At 42.9% G+C, this 18,224-nt stretch overlaps 2 protein-coding genes across 9 annotated transcripts in view; one reads left to right on the forward strand and one right to left on the reverse strand.

Moving 5' to 3' along the window:
- Positions 1-814: 814 nt before the first annotated feature.
- Positions 815-11,794, forward strand: LOC106560287 (uncharacterized). Its single transcript, XM_014123035.3, has 14 exons — positions 815-1,005; positions 1,113-1,223; positions 1,682-1,798; positions 2,016-2,138; positions 4,403-4,477; positions 5,223-5,282; positions 5,421-5,618; positions 6,327-7,211; positions 8,525-8,611; positions 8,953-9,089; positions 9,299-9,455; positions 9,818-9,925; positions 10,371-10,499; positions 11,108-11,794. Exons 2-14 carry the CDS (start codon positions 1,118-1,120, stop codon positions 11,224-11,226), a joined length of 2,301 nt encoding a protein of 766 aa, XP_013978510.3. The 5' UTR covers positions 815-1,005; positions 1,113-1,117; the 3' UTR covers positions 11,227-11,794.
- Positions 11,263-18,224, reverse strand: part of LOC106560285 (nucleoprotein TPR) — a 37,988-nt gene continuing 31,026 nt past the window's right edge. Inside the window, exons 40-49 of one of the 8 annotated variants that reach the window (XM_082956960.1) lie at positions 17,600-17,693; positions 17,129-17,274; positions 16,938-17,003; positions 16,523-16,611; positions 16,320-16,426; positions 15,988-16,086; positions 13,720-13,876; positions 13,461-13,579; positions 11,853-11,936; positions 11,263-11,600 (exon numbers count right to left, since the gene is read on the reverse strand). In XM_082956960.1, the coding sequence (XP_082813086.1) occupies positions 11,548-11,600; positions 11,853-11,936; positions 13,461-13,579; positions 13,720-13,876; positions 15,988-16,086; positions 16,320-16,426; positions 16,523-16,611; positions 16,938-17,003; positions 17,129-17,274; positions 17,600-17,693 (1,014 nt within the window). In that variant the 3' untranslated portion in view covers positions 11,263-11,547. Of the gene's footprint in view, positions 11,601-11,852; positions 11,937-13,460; positions 13,580-13,719; positions 13,877-15,987; positions 16,087-16,319; positions 16,427-16,522; positions 16,612-16,919; positions 17,004-17,128; positions 17,296-17,599; positions 17,694-18,224 lie in introns of all 8 variants that reach the window. The other 7 variants (XM_082956958.1, XM_082956955.1, XM_082956956.1 and 4 more) reach the window with 7 other exon arrangements.

The following is an 18,224-nucleotide window of genomic DNA, read 5'->3' on the forward strand; positions in this document are numbered from 1 at the left end:
GAGTTTGATGTGATAAGTAACTTGGCTATGCTACTTAAACATTTTAGTGACCGGTCAGCATTGAATCAACATTTGCATTGAATCAGGTAGGACTAGGTTTTTAAGCATTAAGAATAACATTGATCCCATTTGTCATTATGACACATTGTTTTCTTGGCAATGGGGCATGGATATGGTCTGACAGACTTGCCCTGCCTTTCAAAGGCAGTCTCACAGTCAACTTCACTAAATCACACTTTTATTTATATGTGGCATGAGTAACAACCAGTGACCAGCCTGACCACACAGGCTAAACCACACCAATCATTCTTAGAATAAAAACAGTCTTCTGAGTAGAAGACTGGCGTGGTCCCACCAGTCTATTCGTTTCTACTAAAATATTATCATAATCATTGCATAATCACATAATCATGCAATATCCTAATCGAATGAAATAGGCTACATCTTCCTGAAAAATACTGGCAAAAGATATTTTGGATCGGAACACAAAATATTTATTCAAGCCTCCTTGGTTGAATTTTGAGATATTTCCAAGAACAGAATTTTATTGAATTCAGAAAAAGATAGAATAACCCTACCCATTTCAGATTGCCACCTTAGCCAATATTCATAGGAATGATCTGAAAAGACTAAATAAATAGCATAAGCCTATCTTGAGTTAATTTAATACCCTTTTGCTGAACTTCTTTTTGTAATCTTGTTTTGAAAGAAAAGGGTACACCAGTCTGTGTGATGTCATCTGACTGGCACAGTAAACACGTGTGTTGGAGCAGGTCCAACTCTTACTCAAAATGTGCGGGGAGAAATGTGCAGTCTAGGGTTCCCTCCCTTCACTGCGTAGGAGTCTAGTCTGCGAATCACTTGTGGGTTTTAGTTGGACTGGATTCTCCAATTAACGGGAATCCCTGTCAGAGAAGAAACCGGCAGCCTGTCTCTCTCTCAGACCTTATAAAAGCAGACAGTGCAGGACTCAGCAGGATCTGGACGGAGGGTCACTCTTTCAAGGTACAGTGAGACCTTTCACTCTCAAATCATTGTGTATAGGCTATATGATTTATAATGGAATATAAATTAATTGAGTTGGATGTTCTTTCTTCTCTTCTTTCTGTCAGTCTGAATGCTATTGCTCAGGTTGAAACAGAGGACACCTGTGAAGATGACTCCATCAGGTCTTTCTGCTCTTCTTCTGCTGGCTTGTGCTCTCCCATTAAATTCTGCTCAGTGTGAGTATTTCTAATCACTGCATATGTAAATTGCTTTGATTCATTTTCTGATATGTGGTGTTTCTGGGTTTTATTCTAAATGGTTCTAACCTCCGTTAGAGATAAGGATGCATGTTGTCACTATGTAAATTACCATGAGCGTACTGAATTGCTTTCTGTAAAAGTATAACAGACTGTATATGCTGTAAATACACTGATTTCTATTTACTCATTCACAAATGATTAACTAGGAGGGGAAAATAGTTTATTCTGGCTCTGTAATGTATGATTCCACCATTATCTTGTCAGTGTGATAAGTGACAAGTCCATGTGACAAGGCCTTATTGTTGGAATGATATTGATACTGTTGTCATAGCTGGTGACTTGTGACTGTCTTTTTATGGAGATATATCCACGACTGTGTGCTAGACTACTGAATGACACAAAATATTCTTTATGTTGTTGACCTTTCTGTATAGCAAGCTGTAGTGGGAGATGTGGAGGAGAATATTACAGGGGTTACATGTGCCAGTGTGATTATGACTGTCATACTCACGAGGAGTGCTGTAAGGACTATGAATCCCAGTGCACCACCAGTAAGGACTTTTCTTATCTATTTATTTGTGGTATCCGAGTGACATTACATTATGATAAACAAGATGTGGATCATAATAACCCATGAGAATGCTTGACATGTTTTTAGATGATATAGACACACATGGGTGTACAGGTATTATGCATGGGTTATAACATAACTAGGAGGGGACTGGTGTGATAATGGATGTACTGTATGTCTGACTGTCTGTGTACCAGGTGACTCGTGTAAAGGGCGGTGTGGCGAATCCTTTAAGAGAGGCAGGCAGTGTGACTGTGATCCGGACTGCGCTCGCTACAGCAAGTGCTGCCCAGATTACAAGAGCCAGTGTGGTATTGAAGGTTAGTAAAATGTCAAACACACCTAGCATGGTCTTCTGAAGTAAAATTCTACACTGAAACCATGGATGTTTTTTTTGCAGGTACGGTACCTTCAGAAAGTATTCATACCCCTTGACTTATTCCACATTTTGTTGCGTTACAGCCTGAATTCAAAATGGATTCAATAAATGTATTTTCTCACCCATCTACAAACAATAACCCACAATGACAAAGTGAAAACATGTTTTTAGAAATGTTTGCTAATTTATTGAAATAGAAATACAGAAATCTCTCATTTACATAAGTATTCACACCCGAGTCAATACTTTGTAGAAGCACCTTTGGCAGTGATTACATCTGTGAGTCTCTGGGTAAGCTTTCCACACCTGGATTGTGCAACATTTGCCCATAATTTTTTTCAAAATTCTTCAAGCTCTATCAAATTGGTTGTTGATCATTGCTAGACCTCAATTTTCAGGTCTTGCCCTCAATTTTCAAGTAGATTTAAGTCAAACTGTAACTCGGCCACTCAGGAACAGTCACTGTCTTCTTGGTAAGTGTACAGTAGATTTGGCCTTGTGGTTTAGGTTATTGTCCTGCTGAAAGGGGAATTCATCTCCCAGTGTCTGGTGGAAAGTAGACTGAATCAGGTTTTCCTGTAGAAATTTGCCTGTGCTTAGCTCTATTCCGTTTCTTTTTTTTATCCTGAAAAACTCCCCAGTCCTGAACTATTACAAGCATACCCATAACATGATGCAGCCACCACTATGCTTGAAAATATGAAGAGTGGTACTCAGTAATGTGTTGAATTGGATTTGCCTGAAACATAACACGTGGTATTCAGAACAAAAAGTGAATTGCTTTGCCACATTGTTTGCAGTATAACTTTAGTGCCTTGTTGAAAATAGGATGCATGTTTTGGAATATTTGTATTCTGTTCAGGCTTCCTTCTTTTCACTCTGTCGATTAGGTTAGTATTGTGGAGTACCTACAATGTTGTTGATCCATCCTTAGTTTTCTCCTATCACAGACATTCAACTCTGTAACTGTTTTAAAGTCACCATTGGCCTCATGGTGAAATCCCTGAGTGGTTTCCTTCCTCTCCGGCAACTGAGTTAGGAAGGACACCTGTATCTTTATAGTGACTGGGTGTAGTAATACACCATCCAAAGTGTAATTAATAACTTGACATTGCTCAAAGGGATATTCAATATCTGCTTTTTTAAACGTTTACTAATCTACCAATAGGTGTCGTCCTTTGTGAGGCACTGGAAAACCTCCCTGGTCTTTGGGGTTGAATCTGTGTTTGAAATTCACTGTTCCACTGAGGGACCTTACATATAATTGAATGTGTGGGGTACAGATATGAGGTAGTCATTAAAAAAAATCATTTTAAATGCTATTAATGTGACTTCTTAAGCACATTTTTACCACTGAACTTATTTAGGCTTGCCATAACAAAGGGGTTGAATACTTATTGACGGAAGACATTTCATTCATTTGTATTTTTTATTCATTTGTAAAAATAATTCTACTTTGAATTATGGGGTATTTTGTGTAGACCAGTCACAAAAAAAATCTCAATTGAATCTATTTTAAATTCAGGCTGTAACACAACAAAATGTGGAAAAAGTCAAGGGTTACGCATACTTTCTGTAGACACTAACATTTCTGTATAGCATCCACAGGTAAAGATAGAATATTATTTAATGTATGAAATATTATGTATAATATGAAATAACGTTGTATAAGTTATAGTATGACTTACAATGAAAAAGTGGTTAGAGTTAGTTGATTTAAAGATAGGCATGTTGGCACTATGCATGTAAATATGCATGTAAATGTTAAACTCGTGCAGTAGCCTGCGTCAGTTCATTATTTTCTCTTTTAATAATTACTACAGACCCCCCCAAAAAAACAGGCAGCACAACACCACTGAAGACTAGCTCATGTAATAACGTAAATGATGAAAAACCAAAAGGTATAGCTTTTATTTAAAGATATGAATAATGCCAGCATGCCTATCAATATCGTTATGCATGTTAAAATGCAGAAGCCTGTCTATTCATCTTAACTATTTTCTGTTTTAGTATTTACCACTAGACACAAAACCAGCCAGTACAACACCGGAGACTAGCTCATGCAATAACGTAATTGATAACAAACCAAAAGGTATATTTCATAAAGAAATAATTATGATAAGTAATAGATTTTAGAGAGATATTATAGGAAAGTTGGTTGCTTTTGGATACTCTGACTCATTTAGTACTTGGTTGACACACCAGAGCCAGAGCCTCCCCAGATCCAACCAAATGAGGAGCCAGAGATGACTCCCAATCCACAGGAAGAACTAAATGAAGGTCAGTATCTTCAGAGCAACCTTACTGAGGAGATGAACAACCAACACTTCAGCCCTAAATAAGAATGAAAATTGAATTGTCACAATTATTCACTCAGCCTAACATCATCCAATGACAAAGTCAAAACATTCCCTGTAATAAGAGAGTAGTATTGTCTAATGAAAAACACAGATCTTTTGAACTTTTCCTGACCAGTCAAAAATGGTAGTGTGATTCCAAGATGTTTTGAATTGGCTGCCTGTCCTACTGCGACATTCTCTCTAGCTGTGACTTGAGCCGGAGCCCGGAGGCCATGTCTCCTCAGAGGTGGCCAGGAGCTCTGTGTCCGTGCCAGCCCCAACGGCCAAGAGAAACATGGAGAAATAATGTCATTATGAGTGGGCTGTGTGGAGGAGGGCAACAGGCACAGTCTCAATCAAAAAGAGAAGTGAGGAATGGAGAGATGAGGCCAGGATGGATGAGGAGATGGGAGTGTTATATGTGGGTTGCAACCCAAAGGTCGATTCGGGACAAAACAGGGTGTTTTTGGATTGATACACTCTGGCCAGCCCACTACAGACCCGTTGGCACTGTAGAAGTGTATTCCAGCCTGGAATGTCATCAGTGTCTGTGGTTTGATTCAAGACATGCCAGGATGAACTAGAAAAATCAGAAAATATCAGAGAGACAGAGTTGTGTAATTACACATGCCACCTATAACTCAGTTATGTTAATAAACAATTAAATTCATTTTCAAATTTGGCAGATGACCAGTTCATGCCATTGGTCACTCCAGAACCAGAACTCCAGGATGAACAGGGAGATGGTGAGAAAAACTTTTTTCCCTTTCAATGTTTCTCAACATAGGCTAAATAAAAAGTGAATTTGTAGCTATGCTGAATTGCTAGTTGGAAGATGTGTGAATGTGAATTTTACATTCATTTGCCCTTACTCCCTTCCACAGATGTAAAGGGTGAGACCTGGCCAGATCTCCCTGTTCCCTCTCCTGAGCAAGAGGCCATTTTAGAGGGGGACTACACAGCCTTCCCTGAGGAATTGGATCCGGAGGCAACACCAGGCCAAGAGGGGACCCCACCAGCAGAGGCCAACCTCAACTCCTACCTTGCCGAACCAGCCAAGGAGGTTCCCACGGAGACAGCAGGTAAGGGATTCAATTAAATGTAATCTTTATTGTCCCAGTACGGCAATTCATTGTGCAGTCAGGACAGGAGTTTACAAAATACATATATACTGTTAGGTTCTTGTTTTTCAGAGTAAATAACTCAAACACTAGAGAAGCTTAACCAAGTTTAATTCTGCCAAAGGGTCTTTACAGCTGTAATTCAGACAGCCAAACAAACATTTCTCACCATCACAGGTATATATATCCCACTTAAGACACTCCTCCTTCTCTCCAATCCTTACATCGTATGGTTCCACAGGAAGAGGGTAACAGGATACTAAACCCTTAAACCCCTTCAGGGGATCTGACCACCTGACCTCAACCCCTCCTTCGCCTAGTCCACAGATGTCCATCTGCCTCCCCTATATCAATCCTTTGATCTCCTCCCGTCCACCCAGCACAATCCACAGCCACTCTGTCTTTCTACAGATCTTACTCCTTAATATACTATGCGTCTGATCTATCATGTCTTTAATATCTCAACGTCCAACATTTCGAATCCAACAATACACACCACAGCATCTGGGCACAGTGTGGGAGATGATAGCTGAGCCATATCACACATATCACTATTTCACTGTTCCTGGAAATTGCATTTGACAAGGTGTTTCACAATCTACTTTGAGTCATTTGGAGTCAAATCAAATCTGACACAGACATCAAATCTCATGTTTTTCTAACTCCCAGACTCCAGTGTTCCTGAGGGACAGCCTGATTCCAGCAGCAGCCCGTCTGCATTAAACACAACTCCCCATGAATCCTCCTCTGAGCCCACCCCTGCCTCCCCCCAGCTCTCCGACCAGGTCTTCCCGAGCTCAGAGCCCCAGCCTGGGCCTACTCCTGCAGAGGACACCCTTGAACTCCTATCTGAAGGACAGAGTGAATTGGACCCTGAGGGTCAGGAGGCAGAATCTGAGAACACACTGCCAAAGGACTCTGAACCCACACCCTCAAACCTAGAGAATGCTGCCACCACACCAGCCTCCGACCCAGTCTCTACCAGCCCCACACAGGGTACACCCTCAGGCCCAGAGGATCCTGAGGCTACCCCTGCATCTCTAGACAGCACCACCCCCTCCACCAAGCCTGACCAGACACCCAGTGCCCCTAAAGGAGCTACCCCAAGCTCAGAGCAGGACAGCTCCAAGGAGAATGCCCCAACAACCACCCCTTCAGACCCACAGGATCCCAATGCGGCCTCTGAGGCACCAGCATCTGAGAGTGGTCCCGAGGCTAAACCTGGCAGAGGAGACACCCCAGATAGTTTTGATGCCAACAGTGTCCCCCAGACTGGAGATCTGGCAATGCCTCCCACCTCAGATCCTCAGGCCACACCCACAGACCCAACGGGACATGAAGAGGAAGGAGACGAGGCCGCACCAGAGGAGACCACTACCGACCCCATGAAGCTCACTCTCGTCCCCACCATCAAACCCACCCCCAACAAAACCACGGAGAAACCCAAGCCCAGCAAACCCACAGGGAAACCCAAGCCCAGACCTACACGGCCCAGCACCCTCACTGATATCAACCAAGATCTGGGCACAGACAACCCCAGGGACTATCAAGCAGGTAAGCTTAACCATGTTGGACCTTACTTTAATACTATTGCAAAGAAATGGTCAAAGTGGTATTGCACCTATTACTGGGCAATGGTAGAGTCACCAGCCTTATTACTGGGCAATGGTAGAGTCACCAGCCTCATTACTGGGCAATGGTAGAGTCACCAGCCTCATTACTGGGCAATGGTAGAGTCACCAGCCTCATTACTGGGCAATGGTAGAGTCACCAGCCTCATTACTGGGCAATGGTAGAGTCACCAGCCTCATTACTGGGCAATGGTAGAGTCACCAGCCTCATTACTGGGCAATGGTAGAGTCACCAGCCTCATTACTGGGCAATGGTAGAGTCACCAGCCTCATTACTGGGCAATGGTAGAGTCACCAGCCTCATTACTGGGCAATGGTAGAGTCACCAGCCTCAATACTGGGCAATGGTAGAGTCACCAGCCTCATTACTGGGCAATGGTAGAGTTACCAGCCTTATTACTGTACAATGGTAGAGTTACCAGCCTCATTACTGGGCAATGGTAGAGTTACCAGCCTTATTACTGTACAATGGTAGAGTTACCAGCCTTATTACTGTACAATGGTAGAGTTACCAGCCTTATTACTGTACAATGGTAGAGTTACCAGCCTTATTACTGTACAATGGTAGAGTTACCAGCCTTATTACTAGGTAGATTTGCCAGCCTATCCTTTCCTTAATGTGTAGCATTGGATTTTATTACTTCTCTTGGATGAAAAGAGCTTCCTCCTGCCAAGTGTAGCTGCACTATATTAACTGGTGACAGTCAAAGGTGACAGTTTTCCCATAGCCTAACAAGACAGTCCAGCACTTTGTGGTTTGGAAAAAAGTACTCAGCTCCTTCACAGAGCATAACAGAAAGGTCACATTAAAGCAGCAATTAGCAGTTGAAACAATAAAGCGTTCTCATGCTACTGTTTAAGTAAAAAGCTGAGGGATGGGCCTGGAGAAATATAGACTATGGATACAAGGACTGACCAACCCTGATATCAAAAATATTTTTTTTAACCATGTTGAGGCTATATAGTGTTTGTTTACATTTACTTTGTTTACAAACATTGGAGTAAAACAAGCTTATATTTTGGGTTCTGATAGAGTACCAACAGCTGAACTAAGCTCATGAACTGTTATATTCTTCAGGAATCAATGGGTACATGTCATTCATTTATAAGTCAAAAAAATTGCTTTAGCAACTGCCGATTGCCCATTTTAGCCAATTAATACTTGGGCAGACACTTCAAATGGTCCTGGTTCACTTGTTTTTCTTATTAGTCCTCGTGTGGTTCCTTTTTTTCCAGATGAACACAATGACACCAACATCTGCAGTGGTCGTCCCGTCGGCGCGGTGACTACGCTGAGGAACGGGACCGTGGTGGTTTTCAGAGGTCAGTGCCAGACCATAACACTTGGTCTAGATACTGTAATTATATACGTCTATGTACCAGACACACCAGATGTTGGGTTTGCATTCCCAGAAATGTTTCACGTTAATTTACAAGGGTAAAGATGGTTAGCTACAGTAAGACAACCCCTGTATTATAGACTAGAAGATAGATACTAGAGGGTAGGTCATCATTGTAAATAATTTGTTCTTAAGCTGTCTTGCCTAGTTAAATAAAGGTTAAATAAAAAAATAAACAAATAGATTGAGGATGAAAAGTAATTGAGGACTCGATGCAGATGGACATACCATAATACCAGTGTTGCTTCCACTGTCCTCCTTTAGGACACTATTTCTGGGTGTTGGACAGTAACAGGGTGCCTGGACCTGCCCGTGGGATCACAGACGTGTGGGGTGTCCCTTCTCCCATCGACACAGTCGTCACCCGCTGCAACTGCCAGGGCAAGACATACTTCTTCAAGGTACAACACCTATGTAACATTAAAACATAAGATACCCAAAGCAAATGGGAGAATTTCCATTTTGTCATACCCTTCACTTCAAGTCAGTAATATCTGTTCAATAGGCCTAGAATGTGACTCTCCCAAACATAGTGTTATAATACCTACTTTTATACTACATTAAGTGGAGTTGATAGAAACAATTTTGTTCTGTCTTCTCCCCACCATAGGGTTCTAACTACTGGAGGTTCGAGAATGGCATGATGGAGCCCGGCTACCCCAAGCTGATCAGGGTGGGCTTCGATGGGCTGCAAGGACAGATCACGGCTGCCCTGTCTGTGCCTGAGTACCGCAAGAGGAGAGAGTCCGTCTACTTCTTCAAGAGAGGTGACTGACTGCTGTACACTACTTACCCAGTGGAGGCTGCTGAGGGGATGACGGCTTATAGTAATGTCTGGAACGGAGCGAATGAAATGGCATCAAACATGTATTTGATACCATTCCACTCCAGCCATTATGAGCCCGTCCTCCCCAATTAAGGTGACACCAACCTCCTGTGACTTACACCATAATGTGACAATATTAACTCTGATATAAATACATGACAATATATTTTATTGCTAAAGCCAGTAATAGATTTACTCATAGGTTTCGGCTGTCTCTGGTAAAGCACAACAAACAAGCATGCCCATGTCATCCGTAGAATCCTGAGCTACCACATCTGATATCTTTATGATTGTCTGTTCCAGGAGGCTTGGTGCAGAAGTATTCCTACCAGTCTGGCACCAGCCCTACATGCGGCAGGAAGGTCCACTACTCTGTTTATACCGTACGCAACCGTGTTGCCAGGCAAGCAGGTAATGAGCTGCCCAACTTGACATTTCAGTCGTTTCACTGAACATTTTATCAGACAGGCAGGCAGTGGTGAGAACCTGGAAAACCAATCACGGACAGGTTTTATTTGATCTGAGATGCATTTAGTTCTCTATAAAGACTCAGAGATGCGGCTCGGAAGGAGGGTAAGAGAAAGAGGAAACGAGGTTCACCGAACGGAAACAGGTTATTCAGAGAAAACAATCACAATAGTCAGGTTGTGTGGGTGCAGAATCAGATTGTAGTGGAATGTCGCAACAATGTTTTATTAGAAGTGAACTGACAGATTGCAACATGACAAATTTAAGAACTACATCATTTCCTCAAACTGGAATTTGTACTCCAAGACACCTAGACAACTGTTCCAGTTCAAATATCACACTCCTCAATGACATTTGTCATTCTCTAAACTGAACGGTCTCTCCTCAGTGCCTCTGCTGGGACAGGAGATTAACATCCGTCAGACCTGGAGAGGCTTCCCGTCCACCGTGACCTCCGCCGTGTCCATCCCCACCCACAGGAAACCAGAGGGATACAACTACTACCTCTTCTCACGCTGTAAGTATTTAGTCAAGATACTATTTTTATTAACAAAATCAGAGCCTGTAGCCTGTCATTGATGAAAAACCCTCCAAAAAAACTGGTTTGGTGGAAAACCCTGCACTTGTCGGTCTGCTGTAATAATCCAGTCCTAGACCTTACACAACGTAATGTCGGACACGTCTGTGTCTGGGCGGGATGGGTCAGAGAGAGGAGGGTGGAGTAGATGGGTCTGCTGGCACGGCTTGGTCCTGTCCTTGGAGTTTGAGTCGACAGCAGCCCTTACTTACTCCATAAGGAGGAAGGTGTTTGTCTGTCAACTCATTGTCATTAAGATACACTAAACTGAGGCTCAAGGTCTGCTGTGGCCAATTAAGAGGCCTCCCACAGGTCGTTTTTCTGACAAAACATGGTTCATTGTTGGTGGTTCTGTCAGTATCATATTGCTACACAAACTTGAAAATCACTTCATATATGTCCAAGAATTAACATTTTCCTTTGCCAGGTTTATATTTTGCATGGTTCAAGTCAAAACAAGGAAACTCTGCAAATGACTACCAGTCCAGAGACCTCAAGTGAGCCCATATTTTCCTCACATTAACCCACCCTCTTCCCGTGTCTTTCAGCCAAATACTACAACGTCAATATGGGAGATGAGCGACCGTTCATAGCTACTCCCCCGGTGAGCGCCGCTCCCCAGAAGAACTCCGCCAAAGACTTTTTCAACTGTCCAAAGGAAGTTTGAGGAGAAACAGCAGGGACATTCAAAAACAGATGCAGATTCACTAATGGATCTCAAACTTTATTAGCATCATTATTCATAAAACCAACACCACAACATTTTAGCAAGGACTCCACGTAACAAATCTTTAAAAAAAAATATTCATCATAACAATGAAATGATCAGTGATCATCATAACTACAGCTGATTCTAAAGCACGATACATAATTTAGATTTATGGTAACCGCGGGTGTTCTCTTTGGAACCATGGTGACCAGTCTTGTAGCGGGAATGATGTCTTGTGGAGATGGAAATTATGTTGGGGCAGGAGCTCTGATCGGTTGTTTATCGGGCAAATCTCCTCCCAGTCCCAGTTACACCCCGTGATGGCAACGTCCCTGGTTCCCATCAAACGAGACACATTGATATGAGACAAAGGTCCGCTTTACCAATGTAAAAACAAATCATTCTGATTCTGTACAGCGCCTGTATAATGTATAATGCAAATACGATGCTAATGTAACAAATCATTTTAGATTAAACGTTTCTCTTCTGTATTTTTTGACTATTAAAATCGATTTAACATCAACAATGAATCTCGACTTGGTTGTATTAAGAGCTGTGTACAGTATAAATGTCTGTTCTCTCACCTCTCCTCATGCGGTTCTCTGTCCAGCGTTGGAGCTGCCGGCTGTGTCCTGGTCTAGAGGGTTTGGGCTGAGTCTTACTAGTGTCTAAGGCAGAGAGACAAAGGGAGCAGTTATACACGGCTCATTCTAACACTGGGTGCTACTACAGCCAAAACTGAGAAAGCAATATGGCCTACTAGTCAGAGACAATGGACCATTTAATTAAACATTCCAAGGAGGTCAGAGCCAAGCTCCTATAAAACCAGTATTAATACTCAAATTTGAGCGGAATCTCACTACTAGAATGTAGACAAAACACAATTCCAACAACCAGTATGAATGGAGGTGTATTGGTAAGGGTATAGAGTTGGCCTCTTGGCTAGGGTAGGGCACGCTGAGGTATTGAGGGTTAGCTAGTAGATAAGGGGTCCATAGGTTAGAGTACTGCAGACCTGTCAACCCTGCCCAACTTTTTAGAGTACCAGACGCGCACGGCAAATTGGAGATTCAACTTGCGCACTGTTTGAGCCTGATCGCAATTATAGAAATGTACCAAATCAAGTCTATAAAAAGGATGGAATAATTTCTGACAGCATTCCATTTATACATGGTAAAAGTCACTAACAAGATGTAATTAGAAAGAACACAAAGGGCCTTTATTCTTGGAGATTACATGTACAGTGTAGAATGAAGATAATTATCTATAAGGTTTTTCTTAGCACATGCCCCCAAGTTTAGTCTCTATAGTAGAGGAATGCTTGTCACCTCTCAAACAGGGCCAATCACTAAGGCCAGCTCACAAGTATTGACTTTTTAGACACGGTTCCTAATCAACACTGAAAGCTAAATCATTTTGAAAGAAAAATGATTGCATCGACACAGACCGCAAACTGGCTACACAAAGCTTAAGTAGGCTACCACAAAGGGAATCTGAACTCTGTTCAGTAGGCTACCACAAAGGGAATCTGAACGCTGTTCAGTAGGCTACCACAAAGGGAATCTGAACGCTGTTCGCTAGAAGAGTCCTCTGTTTCAGCCTATTGCATTTCTTTGCAGCGCATACATAATTTCAGATTTTCAAAATTGATAAAATATCAACTCTAGGGCAAAGGCATTTTAGAAGCATTGCCTCTATAGCAAATAGCGGACACTCGTCCATTTTTCATTGCGCAGTGTTCTAAACTCCCGACTCCATTTAAGGACAAGATGTTAAGATGTATTTTTTTATATTCTTTTGTAATGATTTTTGTGACGTGGATCATAATTACATTTAATCAGGTTGCATGATCCTCGTAATTTTACGTGGAAAATACAACTAACGGGACGCCGAATTAAACGTATATCACACTCGCACAAATGCGACCAATTATTTTTCGTATTTGCATTTAATTTCTTTCACTAGCAAACGCGAGTAAACTGCTGGCACTTCAGATTTACTCAGTGGATTTATTTTTGATTCAAATGTATATAAAAGTAAAAAAAATAAAAAATAAAAACAGGCCCTATTAATTTCTGCTTACTTTTAACTCGGATCTCGTACCTGCATACATGGACAGAGAATTGCGTAGTTGGTACGCAAAATGTGTGCATGTTGGCGGGTCTGGTACTGTAGAGAGTTGGGGTCAGTACCTGCAGAGCTGGAGGAGAGTTCTTGGCTGGTAGAAGGCAGGCCGCAGTCGTCTGAGACCTGGGCAGCTTCCTCCATCTCCCCCGTCCGAGAAATTACAGGTTCCAGAGACACCTCCACACTGGACACGTACACAACACACACAGGTCATTCAGTATGGAGGATCACACTATTATTACTGTTGGGGTTCAAGTTCAGTCAGCTATACAATTTGAAGCTTTACTTTTGATACATTTCATAGAGTAAACAAGGTGGTCTCACAGGTCTCCCCCAGGCGCCATGAAGACATCATCCCTCTCGTCCCCAGGACTTGGTCCTTCAGCCACCACCAAGCCTGGGGTTGAGGTGGTTACCATGGGAACAGACTGAGAGGCGTGTGCCGTGCCCTCAGATGGCGGGACCTCTGCAAATATGGACACTGGAGGGAGGGGGAGAGAATTAGCAGACGCTTATCCAGAGTTTATGTTGAGATGTGTGTTACTTGAACACTGTGAAACATTTATTTGGGCTGCAATCTGAGGGGCAGTTAACTCTAATGAACTTATCCTCTTCAGCAGAGGTAACTCTGGGCCTTCATTTCCTGTGGCGGTCCTCGTGAATGCCAGTTTCATCATAACGCTTGATGATTTTTGCGACTGCACTTTAAGAAAAGCATCCCGGAGTTGCCTCTTCACTGTTGAAGTTGAGACTAGCATTTTGCGTGTACTATTTAACGAAGCTGCCAGTTCAGGACTTGTGAGGCGTCTGTTTCTCAAACTAGACACTAATGTACTTGTCCTCTTGCTCAGTTGTGCACCGGGCCTCCCACTCCCCTTTCTATTCTGGTTAGAGCCAGTTTGCGCTGTTCTGTGAAGGGAGTAGTACACAGCGTTGTACGAGCTCTTCAGTTTCTTTGCAATTTCTCGCATGGAATAGCCTTCATTTCTCAGAACAAGAACAGACTGACGAGTAGCATTAGAAAGTGCTTTGTTTCTGGCCATTTTGAGCCTGTAATCGAACCCACAAATGCTGATGCTCCAGATACTCAACTAGTCTAAAGAAGCCGTGTTTTATTGCTTCTTTAAATCAGCACAACCGTTTTCAGATGTGCTAACATAATTGCAAAAGGGTTTTCTAATGATCAATGAGCAAATCCAAGTTATTCATTTTAAAAGGCTAACACAACATGCTATTGGAACACAGGAGTGATGGTTGCTGATAATGGGCCTCTGTAAACCTATGTAGATATTCCATAAAGATTCTGCAGTTTCCAGCTACAATCGTCATTTATAACATTAACAATTTCTACACTGTATTTCTGATAAATTTTATGTTATTTTAAAATGGACAAAAAAAAGGACATTTCTAAGTGACCCCAAACTTTTGAACAGTAGTGTATATATATTCATAAGCGCAACGTGACCACAAGAGACAGGTTGGAATGTGACAAACACTTGACAAATCAACTTTTTTTTCTTCTAAATTAGTGCAGTTTGAATTTGTTGATTAAATACAGGACATTGTAAACAATGACGGAAGAATTGTGTCATACAACCACTTAATCCAGTTGTAGGAGATGTACTGTATGCTCAATACAAAATAACCAACTCATTGCAGCTCTGCCACAAAAATGGAAAAGGAAATTACTTAAGAGAAGGAAATGAATGAGTTTGTCATCCACCAATAAAATAAAAATCATAAATGGCTTACAATTACTAATATAAACCGTAAAATGTATCAGTTTCACTAACAGTCAAGAGGGTTGACAACTATGCCGCATAAAATTCAAGACAGTTGGGAACAGACTTCCGATGTCCCAATACCGTCGGGTTTATGAACTGATATACAATTGATGAATCCATTCGTTCTTTTCAATTAAAGCTATTATCTAAAATTCTCACTACAAAAACAATGCTCAGTATATGGGGTATTCAACTGTCAGACCGGTGCAGACTGCCATGCGGAAACAGAGTCAACAGAGCATCTCTTTTGGTACTGTCCATCGGTGGCTTGTTTTTGTAGTCAGGTCCAGGAATGCTTATTATGACATAATATCTGGGTGTGGTTGGACCTGCAAACTGTATTGCTGGGGGACTTTAAGGACCAGTCAGTCAGTCAGTCAGTCAACAGGAAACATTGTGCACTTGGGTCATTTTTATTTTTTTTTAAACCGGGGTGGGGGGGCAATTTCAGCAGAAATGTTGCAGATGGGGAGGATCAAGTCCCTATAGTGACACCATTGGAGAATGGAGGGATGCATTGCAAGAGGAAATGGTAGAATTATGATTTATTGGGAAACATGGGTTTATCTGTGGCTATCTGAAGGGCGGAATAAAGACATTTACACAGTATATTTGTCAATGTACGAGGTCCTCCAATCATGGGTGAGGGTCGGGATTATTGCATGTTCTGCTTTTCGTTATTTATGTTCTGTTAAAATACAATAAAAAAAATAAATCAGGACATGGCTGTTTGGTTGAAGGGCAAAAATGCAGTACTGTCCCACACAATCCAGGGACATGTGGTCACCCTAGTGTGTGTGTACTGTACCTGGGGAAGCCACCTGCAGGGGTGTGGTGGGAACGCTGAGGCCCCCAGACCCATCCTCATGACCAGGCAGGAACAGAGGACTATCATACATCCCAAGACCTACAACATACACACACACACTTGACTTCACCAAAGAGAGATGGACATGGCAAAAGTAAGATCTCTCCTAATCAAATGTCTCTAAAAAGGAATGAGAAAAACAGTGAGAGGAGCATATAACTAACATGTTGATCTCAGTGGTGTGTATGAGGACAGAGAGAGTGGGGGTGTCTCAATGGTAGGGTATGGAGAAATAGAAAAGGGATGAGGTGTGCCTGTGTACAGTCCAGTACCTCCTTGTGATGCCAGATGTCCCAGGTCAGAGTGGGAGGTGGTCTGGGGCATCAGGTCCTCTGGGGTGCCGAACCTGAACCGGGGTACACCAGCCACCTGGGGAGAACTGGACCATAGAGAGCGAGAAGAGGTTAGAAGTACTATGGGGTTCCTATGGGGACTTTACTAGTGGTGTTTAGCTGCTGATGTGCGTGTTTCTCACTGGATAGCTTCTGCAAAGCTGTCAGAGCGGTGTGGCGCCACCAGAGTAGGAGTACTGGGAACCATCCTGTCATCGTCAAAGAAGTGCTGCTGTAGGAAGGCAGAGGGAGGAAAGAATATTATACTAGAGCCTGACCGATATAGCGCTAAAAGGCCAACATCGGCCGATAATAAAATATCATCCGGGATCTATATTATACAAAACACTGACAACAGAACACATGAGTTGCAGTTTAAAAGGGATAGCGCAAAATGTTCTACTTAACCAGATAAACTCATGTATACCATTTTATATGTCTAAGGGGCAGTTTAAAGGAAGTTTTCACGAGCCATTGCTAACTAGTGTTAGTGCAATGCCTGGAAGTCTATGTGCTACCTGTTCCCATATTGCGACTTACTCCAATATTGTGACTTACTCCGCCGCTGGCCATCCCAGGGGTGAGCTGAGGGACTCTGCCTACCGACTGGCGACGCATGGGGCGCTGTAAGGCACACACACAGAACTCGGTACTACACAGATGTAACCATACCACAAAAACAGCAATACAATTGTCTTACGCACAGACACACACAGTGTAACTGGCTATATTGAGTCATAAGCACAAACCTGTACCTGAGCGGGGGGTCCCCGTTCCTGGGTGATGTTGAGGCGGGGGGGCAGCGGGTGGGGTGCTCTCCGTGGAGACTGGTGCATTCTGGGAGCAGAGCTGGTTGGGTCACTTGAGAAGGCTTCCATACTGCTGCTGCCCTCGACTGACAGAACATGAGTCGACACTGTGGTTTAGTTTGACATTGTTCCTACGTCAAAATCACAACACAAACGTAATCTCTCCAGACAGACAGACACAGTTCGCGTCACCTTTCCTTGTTACATCATTGTCTGTTGAACTAACAGATACACCAATAATATTGTGAAATAGGCTCATGTATCAGTTTCCGACATGTTGAATCTACTGGCTTGGTTAATCTACCAACAGAGTGACTAAAATGTATCTTTCAATCCAGACAGACACCAACATAAAAGTGGCAGATGTCTGACTGTGGAGACAAGTGTGTGACATAGTTTCCATCGTCTTACAGCTCTGTGTCTGGGAGTCAGCCGGGCGCTGGGTAGAGTCAGATGCTCCTAGACTCTCCTCCGTCTCCGTGCCTGGGTCCGTCCCATCAGGACCCTGGGAGGGAGGGAGACACACAGTGGGAGAGAGAGAAGACGAGGAAAGGAGATAGGATGTTTCCCACGCACTGTAATATCTACTGCCCTGCAGTGTTGTGGTAAGCCGCACATGCTGATCATGATTAATTTCCCTTGTACAGGCATTCCCTTAGAGGTCTTGTAACTTTACAGCTAGCTAGACGAAGAGGGTGTGCCCCGCTTTCTTCTGCACCCGCACCCTGACCACAAAGCCCCCACCCACCCTTCTCCCCTGCCAACCCTCCAGTTCCCACACATACCGTCACTCTAGATCACAACACAGACATGAGGTAGCAGAGTGTAGCAAGAGCACTGGTGAGGCACCAATTCCTCACACAGAAAAACGTGCACACAACTTTGGTTACAACATTGCCTGGCTGTAACATCCGAGAGACGTGACAGTTGGAAAGAATTAGGGAGTGGGTGCAAGACAGGAAATGAGAGAGAGTGGAATTACAAAACACATGCTGGAAATGACATCGTTAAGTTTGTAACCGCGTGTGTATGTGTG

Source organism: Salmo salar, chromosome 10 (assembly GCF_965601325.2).
Source record: "Salmo salar chromosome 10, fSalSal1, whole genome shotgun sequence".
Classification (NCBI taxonomy): Eukaryota; Metazoa; Chordata; class Actinopteri; order Salmoniformes; family Salmonidae; genus Salmo; species Salmo salar.